The following is a 12158-nucleotide window of genomic DNA, read 5'->3' on the forward strand; positions in this document are numbered from 1 at the left end:
GCTTTGGGGTTGGGGGGGACTGCTACCCCCAGGCACAACAGGCCTCATTACCCAAATAGAGTACATGGCCCAAGCACCCAGGTCTGCTGGCTGGTCCCTTTCCCTCCTAAGTCAGATAAACACCATCTGTCTAATAGGGACACATGGGGTAGGGGCACTCTGATACCTCCTGGGCCAGCTTCTTATGTGGCACCTGGGGGGACTCCTGAGTTTGTTGCCCCAGCCTGTATCCCAGCAACCTCCCAGTCCACTCTGATCACCCAGCGCCCTACCCCCAGCCTGCCTGCCCTCCCTCCTCCATTTGCCTGCTGAGGTAGCCAGGCAGGGCTGGGGGAGGTGAGACAGTGACATCCACGCCCAGGAGGAAAGGATTTGGTCTGTGCTGGGCCTGTTGGCTGAGAGGGGAGGAGAGGGGCCCAGCCGGGAGCCAAAAGCCTGTGACCAGGGTTCAAGGAATTCTTATGACCAATAGAAATTCTGGGAATCTTGGGGATGGGATGGAGAAAACTCAGAACACCCCGCCCTCCCCCACCCCCACACACATATCTACCTTGTGGAAATTTCCCTGGAAATTTCCTTAGAGTCCTGCTTGCTCCCCCTCACTCCCGAGGCCATTCTTTCCATAGCTAGTCAGCTCTGACCATGAACAAGTGTTTTCTTGGAACTTCCAGAACCTGCCTCCCTGAGGGTTCCACCCACAGAACCACGGAACACGGGCCAAGCTGCAGGCTGTCCTCCGGGTCAAGCTGGCCAGTTCTTCCTGGCACCTCTGGACTCCTTGCCTTGCTGTCCCTGCCCATCTCTTTACTCTCTTGGGATACCCCAGCTTCCACAATCCTCTCCCCTCCAAGGAACCCCTAAAATTAGGGGTCTTTAAGGGCTAAAACACTGTCCCAGTCTGAGCCTCAGCTTTTTCCTCTATGGGGGAACTCAAAGACTCCTCTGATACTGAGCCACTAACATCCCTGGCACTTAGGACCCCACCTGGGGCGGGCCACAGAGGTTGAATATTCTGGGGGTTTAGGGAGAAAGCCCAGCCCTCTCTACCCCAGCTGCCCCTGAATGGGGTCACATCAGCTTCCTGTCAGCCTCCTAGTGCGGGCGGTTCTTGGAGTGCGCAACGCCCCCTGCCTTGCCATTTCCCCTGAACCTCCCCTTTTGGTCACTGTGGTCTGGGATAGGGGCATGAGCCAGCCCAGGCAGAGCAGTGTGTAATGTAAAGCAGAAAGCTTAAGTTGGGAATGGATGGGAAAAGGGGGACCCTGGGGGAGTCTGGGGAGCAGGGGTGCCCAAATCTGGTGTACCATGACCTTAGATGCCCTGTCCCAGGAGGTCCCCTGATGTCCGAGGAGGGGAGGGAGGAAAGGGATGGGAATTTGAACTTTCCACACAGGTCTGGTGCTCTGGATGATCAGATTGCAACACGACCTGGGCCCAGGGCCAGAGCGTGTGGGCCAAGGTTACAAAGCGTCCAGCCAATGGAGTTGAGGCTGGGCGCCACAGTGGGGGGTGGGCAACACTCCCCCCACAATCCCCACCCCAGCTCTCGATCCCAGTCAGAACAAGTGCAGGTCTGTAGCCAGCGGTTCTCAGAAGAGGAGGAGGCGCCGCAGAGGAAGAGGAATATTTACACAGAGAAAAGATCAAGGCTGGCCGATCCCCCTTTCTCCCCTACGGTTCTCGGTTGATAATTTATCCTGGTCCCTCCGCTCCGGGGAACTTTGCTCTCCGGGGCACTGAGCCAGGACCCCGGTTCGCGCCCTCCCCTGGGACACAGGCGTGGAGCTGGGGCCGGGCACGGCCGGCATGCTCTGCGACGCGTCAAGCAGGGGTTCCAGGCAACGTTAGGCGCTCAACCTCGCGTGGCGACCCGGGTGGGCGAGGCCAGGCCTCCTGGAGACCAGCCCCGCGCGGCCTGCAACACCCCCTGCCGGACCACGGCTGGGAAACTAAGAGTTGCGCCCCTCTGGGCCGGCCGGGGCACCCTTCTCCCGCCAACCTCGACCTAGCAGGTCAAGAACAGGTGTCCCAGCAATTGAGGGGTGCAGGGTGGACGAGAGACTGGGTTTCAGTCGACGTTGTCTATGAATTGGGACAATCATGGGCGCGAGGTGTATCGCGAGGGTGCAAGAATAGAGCGGGCCTGAGCGGGGACTGCCGCGTTGGGAGCGGAAGCTGCAGGTTGTCCGGTGGAGTGGCCCCCGGAGTGGAGGGTGGGGATGTTAGGATGGCCTAGGGTCCTGGGAGCTCAAAGGATGCCCTGGGGGGCATTCTTTGGGGGCAGAGGGGTCGGGACGGGGGAGAGAGGCCCGCGGTGGGCCTACGGAGGTCGAGGTGGAGGGCAGGAGATCCCAGCCTTAGGGAAGGGGTCTTGGTGCTGAGGAATGGGAACCAGGAGGCGCGCAAGCATGTCGGGGGCCAGTGGGCTGGGCCGGGGTCAGAGGACGCTCCGGGCTGGGGAGAGGAGGGTATCCAGGATGTGGCCGGAGTCTCTGAGAGCAGCCGGGACCAAGGCTGGGGGCCGGGTGGGGTGTCCGGGGCCCCAGAGCGCGGTCCCGCCATGGAGGGCCGAGGTCGTCGGCCCCGAAGCCCCCCTCACCTGTAGGCCAGGCTCATGCACTCGAAGAGGCGGGTGAGTGTGGGGTCGATACTGCGCGGCCCGAAGTCGGCGAGCCCCAGGGGCCCCTCCTGGTCGCGCCGCCGGGTCAGCGAGTCGCTGTGCGGCGATGACACCATGAAGTGACCGCTGTGGATGACCTGCGAGCGGAGCAGCCCGCCTGCGCTGCGCCGGGTACTTGGGCCCTCCGAGTCTGTGTCTGAGTCCGAATCCGGGCTGGGGACGACCCGCGGGCCCTGCAAGCCCGCGACCAGACCCGCCAGCGCTCCGGCCGTGGCCATAGCCGCTGCCGCCTCGCCTGGGCTAGGTGCAGCTGGCCGCGCAGCCCTTGGGGCCAGGCCGGCTCATTAGCATAGCCCCGCCCTCCAACCACGATAGGTCGCTCGAAGGGGCGGAGCCTCGTGGCGTGCGGGAGTGGACGGAGCTGGCTTAAATTAGCATAATCAATGCGCCAGGTGTGAGAACGCTGGCCTGGAGCTCCCGCGGGTCTAGAGTTTGGAAGAGGAGGAGGTCCCTATGTCCCCTCCCGTCTTTCCTTATGCTGTGACCACTTGGAGTCCTGGCGGAACCGCCCCTACTTCACCCAAAAGGGGTCTCAAGAAGAGTCGTTCACACCTGAGCCAGAAAGCGCCTCCGTGCCAGGGATTCCTGCCCCCAGGGGTGCCCTCCCGTGAAGCCCCTCACCTAACTACTGCCCCCCTGCTCTCTTTGATCTCCCGGCTCACATTCACCCCCTCTCAGTGCTCCACGCAGCTGGAAGCACCCACCTCTCAGAAGTCTCGCGTGGCCTACCCACAGGAAGGTCTCAATACCTCCAGTTACCATTATAATCATCACTGTACCTGCACAGAGGTCCTGGGGGTTAGATGAGCGTGAATCCTGCTTGGCCACGCAGGATCGTTACCAGTGGTGATGGGTAATCGCTGGCAAGGCAGAGCCTTGGTCACCCTCCCCTGGACATCCCCTAGGCAGGCCATCTGCTCTGGGCCCCCTCCTCTCACCAACCCAGTGGTCCACCTTGTGTTCCTGTTTCTGAAGGCCCTCTTCTCACCCAGAGGACACAAACTAGGCTGTTCGGTCTGAGACAATCACACCTGTCACCTCACTGGCGCCTTTAACAATCCTTAGAGGAAGAGTTCTTGCCCCACATCAGAGGGGGCACCAGAGTCCACAGGAGTGGAAACAGGCCCACGTATCTACAGAGGGACAGCCACAAAGCCTGGTCTAGAAGAATTCCGGCCTTCCCACCCAGGGCTATCTCTGGTGTGGGGGCAGGTGAGGGCTGGAGGCAAATGTTAACCTCCCTTAGTTTTGCAGAGGGTGTGGCCTAGTTAAGTCACAGGAGGGAAAGGGGAGGAAGTGGTCATTTGGGGGCTGAAGGCTTGGAAAAGATTCCCCCACACACTTTCTTCCATCCCATGGTAGGATCACACAGCCCCCACAATCAAATGGCAGTGCCCCGAGGGCCCCTGGGACCGCTTGAGGTGCTGAAATGGTTACCCAGGCTGGTCACAGGCCAGCGCTTCCACACACCACGTCCCTTGGACAGGTTCCCTCTGTCCCTGACAAACAGTCACCTCACATTCCCAGGAGCCCCAGCTGCCCTGCTCCACTTGCCCCCTGCTGCTCTCTGCAGGGGGTTCATTCTCCCTGCCCACCTCTCCCAAATTCTGGGGCTCCTCGTGTGCCCACCTCAGCCTGCCTCCTCTGGAGAGAGGGCCCTCCCTAAGTGGCCCTTTTGGGATCCTTGGCACAGTGGATTTCCCTCATGTGCCTGTCTGACTTCTCCCCTGGCCTCCGGGCCCTGAGGCAGAACTGCGTCCTAGAGTATCTGAGCCCCCATGCTGGGCACCCAGGGACTTGGGGAACGTACTGTGGAGGTAGGAGTAGGAAGCAGGGCCTCCTCTCCCTTGGTGCCTCCTAGCTTCCAGGGCCCTGGCTTAAGCAGACACCTGAATTGATCCTGCTCTGCCACTAATTCCGTGAATGACCCTGGGCAAGTCTCTGTCTTACTGGGGATCTGTCTCTCTGTAAAATGGGGAAGTTGAATTCAGTGATTTCTTAGGGTCCTGCAACTTGAACCACCCTTGGTTCTCCGTCCCTGCTATTAGCATTCCAGCTCACCCTCCCAGGCTCCTCAGGCCTCCTGTCCCCAGGAGAAAATCTCAGAGTTGTGTTCTGTGGTTCAAAAGACTTTCCCTTGAGCTGGTTCTCAGTAGGGTGGATTATCTCCCTCACCCCTTGCCCTAACCCTCCACAGGCATCTGCACCCCATTTCTGCCCTCCTGAGGGCCTGATAATACCTTTGGAGGCTTAAGAACTGAAAAGACAATCCCTCTGCACATAATTCAAAACAAAACAACACTACAACAAATAAAAGGAAGTCCAAGATAAAGAAGGACCTATTGTATAGCACAGGGAACTATATTCAATATCTTGTAATGACCTATAATAGAAAAGAATCGAAAAAGAATATATATTATATATATATGAAAAAATATATATATATAAAGAATATATATATAAAAAATGGAATCACTTAGCTGTACACCTGACAAACTAACACAACACTGTAAATCAACTATACTTCAATTTAAAAAAAAAACAATATGACACAAAAAATACAGAACAGTTACCCAGGGCTCCCCTGGTGGCGCAGTGGTTGAAGAGTCTGCCTGCCGATGCAGGGGACACGGGTTCGTGTCCGGGAAGATCCCACATGCCGTGGAGCGGCTGGGCCCGTGAGCCATGGCCGCTGAGGCTGCGCGTCCGGAGCCTGTGCTCCGCAATGGGGAGAGGCCACAACAGTGAGAGGCCCGCGTACCGCAAAAAAAAAAAAAAAAAAAACAGTTACCCAAATGAATTTTGGAAAAAAATAATAAACTCACTTATCTGAGTAATAAAAGGAAGTCCACAAATTCTCATTTCTCCCATGATGACATCTTCAATTTAAAAAATACGTATATCAATTACTAAATTTTAAAAAGTGTTCTGGGACATGGGTTCAATCCCTGGTCCGGGAAGATCCCACATGTGGCGGAGCAACTAAGCCCATGTGTCACAACTACTGAGCCTGCACTCTAGAGCCCACGAGCCACAACTACTGAGCCCATGCGCCGCAACTAGTGAAGCCTGTGCACCGAGAGCCCGTGCTCTGCAACAAGAGAAGCCACTGCAACGAGAAGCCTGCGCGCTGCAATGAAGAGTAGCTCCCGCTCACCACAACTAGAGAAAGCCTGTGCACAGCAACGAAGATCTAATGCAGGCAATAAATAAACAAATAAATAAATACAATCCATCACTAGTCTAAATAAATAAATAAATAAATAAATAAACTAAAAGTGTTCTAAATGCCTTAACCTTCCTGAGGCCTTGAATGTGTGCTTCATTCACTTTGTCCAGCCTCCCCCAACCTATCTGTATGGCCATTTAAGGGAGTATGTATTCCTCATTCCAGGCACTGTGTCCAACACTTTTGAACCATCATCTCTAATGCTACTGAAGTAAGTGTTATTAGTTTCATATTACAGTTGAAGAGACAGGCTCAGAGAGGGGAAGCAGTTGCTCGAGGTCCCCAGCTGAGAAAAGGCAGAGGCAGATCTGACTTGGAAGTCCTGCTTCCTACACCTATGAGGCTGCCACTCTCCATAGACCAAGGGCATAGCCAGTTCAGAGTGTCCTTGCCCAGATGACAGTGCAGACTTGCGTGCACTAGCCCAGGTCACCCCTTCGCTCCTTTCCCATTTGGCCTGTATCACCCAGTGTTTATAACCTCTCGCTACAGACAAGTCTTCTTCACAGCTGTGGAGATGTAGGACGGGGTCTTGACTGGGGTGTGAAGACGTGGCCGTCCCAGAGGTCCTGCCTGACACCAAACCCTCCCTGTCTCCCAGCCTTAGTTCTCAGGATTGCTCCCCCAGACTGCCATTCGACGTCAGGAAAGCTTACCCATCCTAGATGGACCCTAGATGCCACTTCCTCCTCTAGCATCTTGTTCAGATACAACTGTAATTTCACTCTGCCCTGCGTTCACATGCACCTACCTCTCTTCCCACTAGATGGCAAATTCCCTGAAAGCAAGAATCACATCTTACTTCTCTAAATGGACCATTTTCCTCTCAAGTGCAAATGGGTATTTGTTGAGTGAATGAGTTTATATTATATCTATCTACTAAGTGTGCTCTACCTATCCATCTGTCTATCTATCTATCTATCCATCTATCCATCCACATACACACACATAGATAACATTTGTTAAGTGCATATTATGCGCCTGTCCCAGTGCTAGGTATTTCACTTTTGCGAAAGTTAAAACATATAGAAAAGCAAAGATTTGGTACTTTTAATATCCATAGAGATGGAAAGTAGATTAGCAGCTGCCAGGGGTTGAGACTAGCTGGGTGTGGGAAAATGAGGAATGATTACAAGGGGTATGGGGTTTCTTTTTGGGGTGATGAAAATGTTCTAGAATTATATAGTGGTGATGTTTGCACAACTTTGTGAAATACTAAAAGCCAGTGAAAAGGGGTAAATTTGATAATAAGTGTATTACATCTCAGTAAAAAAAAATTAGGCATTTAATATATTATTTCACTTACTGATAATCCTCCCCACTGTGTGTGTGTGTGTGGGTGTGTTCGTATTTTTATTGCCATTTTACGGAAGGGGAAACTGAGGAAGGGAAGTGATTCAGAGGGTTGTTGTGAGAATTAACTATAAGTAGTTAATGTTTATGGAGCCTAACCTACTCAGTCTAGGGAATCTTCCTAACAGCCCCATGACTTTCAACCCATTTTGTAGACAAGGAAACAGGCTTTGCTGAAGGTCACAAGGGAAAAAGAGAATGGGAAGGACTTCCCTGGTGGTTTAGTGGTTAAGACGCCGCACTTCCACTGCAGGGGGACTCGGGTTCGATCCCTGGTCAGGGAACTAAGATCTCACATGCCACGTGGTGCGGCCATAAAACATAAATAAATAAAATAAAAATTTTTAAAAAGAGAATGGGATTCAAACCCAGGCAATCTGATGGAAGCCTGCCTTACAAATACGTACTTTCTCAAATTAAAAGGACTAGCAATTGTTTGTGAGGATGTGGTGTGCACAGAACCCCATCCACTGCCACCACCGCTGTGTGACTTGGCACAATTATTTTGGAAAACTATTTGTCAGTATCTACCAGAGCTGAACATCCACGTACCTTATGACCCAGCAGTTCCACAGAAACGTGCATGTATGTGCACCAAAAGACATGTACAAGAGTATTCAGAGCAGCATTATTCTTATTAGCTCAATATTGGAAACAGCTCAAATGTTTATCAACAGGCGAACGGATAAATATATCACAGCACAGACACACTACAGAATCTTAACACAGCAATGAGACGAACGCTCTACCACCAGATGCAACCATATGGATGAATCTCACTGACAGTCTGTTGAGCAAAAGCAGCCTGACAAGGAAGTGTGGATGCTGTAAGGTTTCATTTATATAAAGCTCCAAAACGGGCTAATCTCTGGTCTTAGGCTGTGTTTTAGCCTTGGGATGACTAGAAGGGATCAAGAAGGGGCTGCTAACATTTTGTCTCTTTATCTGGGTTCAGGTAACAGGTGTGTTCACTGTGAGTATTCACTGAGCTGGATACTTACGATGTGTACACTTTCTATATGGACGTCAGACTTACAAGTTTTTTAAAAGAGAGACTCAGTTTGCACATGCACATGCAGCCTCACGGAAGCCTGCCTTGGCTGGGGGTGCATCAGGCATCTAGGAGGTGGGGAGAACGACGGTGCATCAGGCCCAGAGGAGGATTTGGCAGGGGCAGAGATCGTTGAGTGAGTTGAGGGAATAGAGGATGGAGAGGTAGATGAGAGTGAGAAAGAGGAGTCTTGGCTGTGTGTCTAACCGGCAGCAAGTTGGGAAGTCATTTCCCCTGTCTGGGTCTCAGTTTCTGTATCTGAAAAATGGATGAACAAATCATGAAGAGACAATTGATAAATATGACTACATCAAAGAGGAAGTTGGACTGGATGAGTTTTCATATCAGAAGCATCCAGTTATTCTATCAAAAAATACGGGTCTCGGGCTTCCCTGGTGGCGCGGTGGTTGAGAGTCCGCCTGCCGATGCAGGGGATGCGGGTTCGTGCCCCGGTCTGGGAAGATCCCACATGCTGCGGAGCGGCTGGGCCCGTGAGCCATGGCCGCTGAGCCTGCGCATCCGGAGCCTGTGCTCCGCAACGGGAGAGGCCACAACAGTGAGAGGCCCGCGTACCGCAAAAAAAAAAAAAAAAAAAAAAAAAAAAAAAAAAAAAAAAAAAAAAAAAAAAAAAATACGGGTCTCATCCTATGAGGAAAGAAAAAAGTCACTTCTCTTTGGGAAAAGTACACTTCATGCTTATAGACCTTCTGCTTCTATATTTACATATAGTGATATTACAAGTAGTGTCATATTGTTCATACATTTTTTTTTCGGCCACGTTGGGTCTTCGTTGCTGCGCGCAGGCTTTCTCTAGTTGCGGCGAAAGGAGGCTACTCTTCATTGTGGTGCACAGGCTTCTCACAGTGGTGGCTTCTCTTGTTGCGGAGCCCGGGCTCTAGGCGCGCGGTCTTCAGTAGTTGCAGCACGTGGGCTCAGTAGCTGTGGCACATGGGCTTAGTTGCTCCACGGCATGCGGGATCTTCCCGGACCAGGGCTCGAACACATGTCCCCTGCACTGGCAGGTGGATTCTTAACCACTGCGCCACCAGGGAAGTCCGTCCCAGTTCATACATTTTTTTCATAAATTTATTTATTTTTGGCTGCATTGGGTCTTCATTGCTTCGTGCGGGCTTTCTCTAGTGGCCTGTGGCATAACTGGAGGGGTTATCTGCCCAGAAACTTTTTTTTTTTTTTCCGGCCTTGGTCAAAGCTTGTGGAATCTTAGTTCCCCGACCAGGGACTGAACCCGGGCCCTTGGCAGTGAGAGCGCCAGGGAATTCCCTGCCCAGAAACTTCTTATCCAGCACTGTGGCTGCTTCCTGGGCAGCCTGAGAACCCCTGTCCCACGCCAGGGAGAGGCAGGAATAACGTGGGCCAGGTCAGGCTTTTTTCCTATTCTGTCGGTGGACCAGTAACATGGGACTATATTTTTGCAGGACCATTTGGCAAAATCTATTACACCAAAAATGTTGGTACTCTGACCTACCAACTTCAACTGCAGGAATCTGTCCTATAAAAATATCTTCATAAGTGTGCAAAGATGTACCAGGATGTTCCTTGCAGGACTGTTTATAATACTGAGAAGCAGAAGAATGGTTGAATAAATTTTGATAAGTCCCTACAGTGGAATACTATGTAGCTGTTAACAACCTCATCTGTAAAATAGTGATAATAGGATTTGTCTCTCATAGTTTTTAATGGGGATTAAGTGAATTAATACCTGCAAAGTGCTTCCACAGTAATGCTAGCTGTCATCATTGTTACAGCTGCAGAAATAGGAAAAAATCACTAAGACGCAATGCTGATTAAAAAAGAAACATAAAACAGTAGGTGAAGTGTGATCCCATGTGAGTAAATTAATAATAGTAAACACACATATGAAAAAAGAAGAAAAGTCTGGACATACAGGCACCAAACTATGACACTGGTAGTCTTTGGGGGGTGGGTAATAGAGATATTTACTTTATAAATTTCTATAAATTTTAAAATTGGGTAATACCTGTGTATTGCTTTTGAAACCAGGGGGGGAAATCCTCCAAAAAAGTAAAGAAAACAAGAGGAGTAGAAGATGGTATGGGAACCCCTCCCCTCTTTTTGAGGACCCCGAAGTCCAGAGATCAAAGCTGCCTAAACAACAGGAAAGACTCCCTGTTTGGCCGATCTGACGCTGGGGAAGCTGGGGGTGCAGCTTCCCACCCCAGCTTGTCTGACACTTTATTCTCATTCTGCAGGGCCCAAGGACCCCATGGGGACACCTTCTCTTCAGGGCATAAGGCCCAGGAGGCTGGCTCATCAGGGAGGCTGGGTCATCTCAGGCAAGCCATCTGCCCTCTCTGGGCCTCAGCTGCCCTCCCTGTAACATGGGCAGAAGCAGCCCAGCCTCTTGTGTGTTGTGAACAGCTAGGGGAGCAGAATGTGCCACTGGCATCACAGCAGAGCAAAGGATGGGGGCCAGCCTGGAGTTGGTGTTTCACCAAGAGTCTGTCGTCTGTAAAAATGCCGATGGCTGCCATTTGCCAGTGGGCAGTTTTTACTCACAACACTGCTGACACAAAATGCGTGAGGTCTTTTCCAACACTTCTCCAATTCGCCAATACCAGCTGGGTGTCCTCCAATTCAATTCAGTTCTGACACTGTCTACCTGGAGTTAGAAATTAAGGGCTTGGTCCCACAAGCCTGCCTCCACTTCAGACATCAATCACAAGTCCAGGTTGTCACCTGTACTTTTGACCAACCAGCTATAAATCAGGAGATCCTGTGATCCCTGGCTGAGGTTCCATAATTTGCTAGAAAGGCTCACAGAACTCAGGAAATCTCTTTACTTACACTTTCCAGTTTAGCATAAAGGAGACAACTCAGGAAAGCTGAATGGAAGAGACGTACAGGGCAAGGTATGGGAGCAGAGAGTGCATGGAGCTCCCATGCCCTCTCCTGGTACGCACCCTCCCAGCACCTCCATGTGTTCGCCAACCCAGAAGCTCTCCAAACGCCTTCATTTAGGGGTTTTTATGGAGGTTTCAGTACATATGCACGATCGATTAAATCATTAGCCCTTGGTGACGGAACTCAATCTCCAGCCATCTCTCCTCCCCAGAGATGCGGAGTGGGGCTGAAAATTCCAGCCCTCCAATCATGCCTTGATCTTCCTAATGACCAGCTCAAAACTATCTAGGGGGCCACCAGTCATCTCATTAGCATACAAAAGACACTTATCACTCTGAAGATTCCATGGGTTTTAGGAGTTGTGTGCTAGGAACCAGAGACAAAAACTAGATATGTATGTTTCCCACTGTACCACAACCAGGCCTCCCAGTGGCCTGCCAGGCCCTGAACATTGGTTGTCGTGTCTAATCAACCCACCCAAACACCTGTCACATAGGGCCGATGGTCCCCAGTTTACAGATCACACCTAGCTCAGGGAGTTGTTTGTTTACGTGTGTTAGAGAGAGTAGGACAGTCATTCCAGGTCATACAGTTAATGAGTAGTGTAGCCTGGATTTGAGCCCAGGTGTGTCCGATGGCAGAGCCCAAGTGTGTCCTTCCACTGGGCTGCTCAGAGGCACTGAAGAATGACCTGACCGCCCCTAAATATCAAGTATCAGATAAGCCCACCCAAGATGGAGCTGAAGTGCAGGTGCCAGGGTGGAAGGGGCAGCTGGCACACAGTAGGTGTTTTGTGAATACTTGCTGAGTCAACGAAGGACTGGCAAGTCCTTCTCCCTATGCTCTCCAGGAGGGGGTGTGAGGATTAGGGTCTCATCAGCTGCTCAAGACTCATATCCACGATCTAGAAGTTTGTAAGTTGGAGAGGGTTGCAGACCACGTGTCCGCAGGCCACGTTACAC

The 12158-nt window shown here is 51.7% G+C and overlaps 1 protein-coding gene across 6 annotated transcripts in view; it reads right to left on the reverse strand.

Annotated features, from left to right (window-relative positions):
* The window catches only part of MLXIPL (MLX interacting protein like), a gene marked incomplete at its 5' end in the record, with an annotated part of 30814 nt that overhangs the window by 14709 nt on the left and 3947 nt on the right, over positions 1-12158 (reverse strand). For 4 of the 6 annotated variants that reach the window (XM_081256306.1, XM_081256305.1, XM_081256304.1 and 1 more), the window contains one exon: positions 2600-2898. The exons of 1 other annotated variant lie outside the window; for it this stretch is intronic. In XM_081256306.1, the coding sequence (XP_081112432.1) occupies positions 2600-2898 (299 nt within the window). Of the gene's footprint in view, positions 1-2599; positions 2899-12158 lie in introns of those variants that run through there. One more of the 6 variants, XM_081256307.1, reaches the window with a different exon arrangement.

Source organism: Mesoplodon bidens, assembly GCF_964165515.1.
Source record: "Mesoplodon bidens genome assembly, chromosome: 15".
Lineage (NCBI taxonomy): Eukaryota > Metazoa > Chordata > Mammalia > Artiodactyla > Ziphiidae > Mesoplodon > Mesoplodon bidens.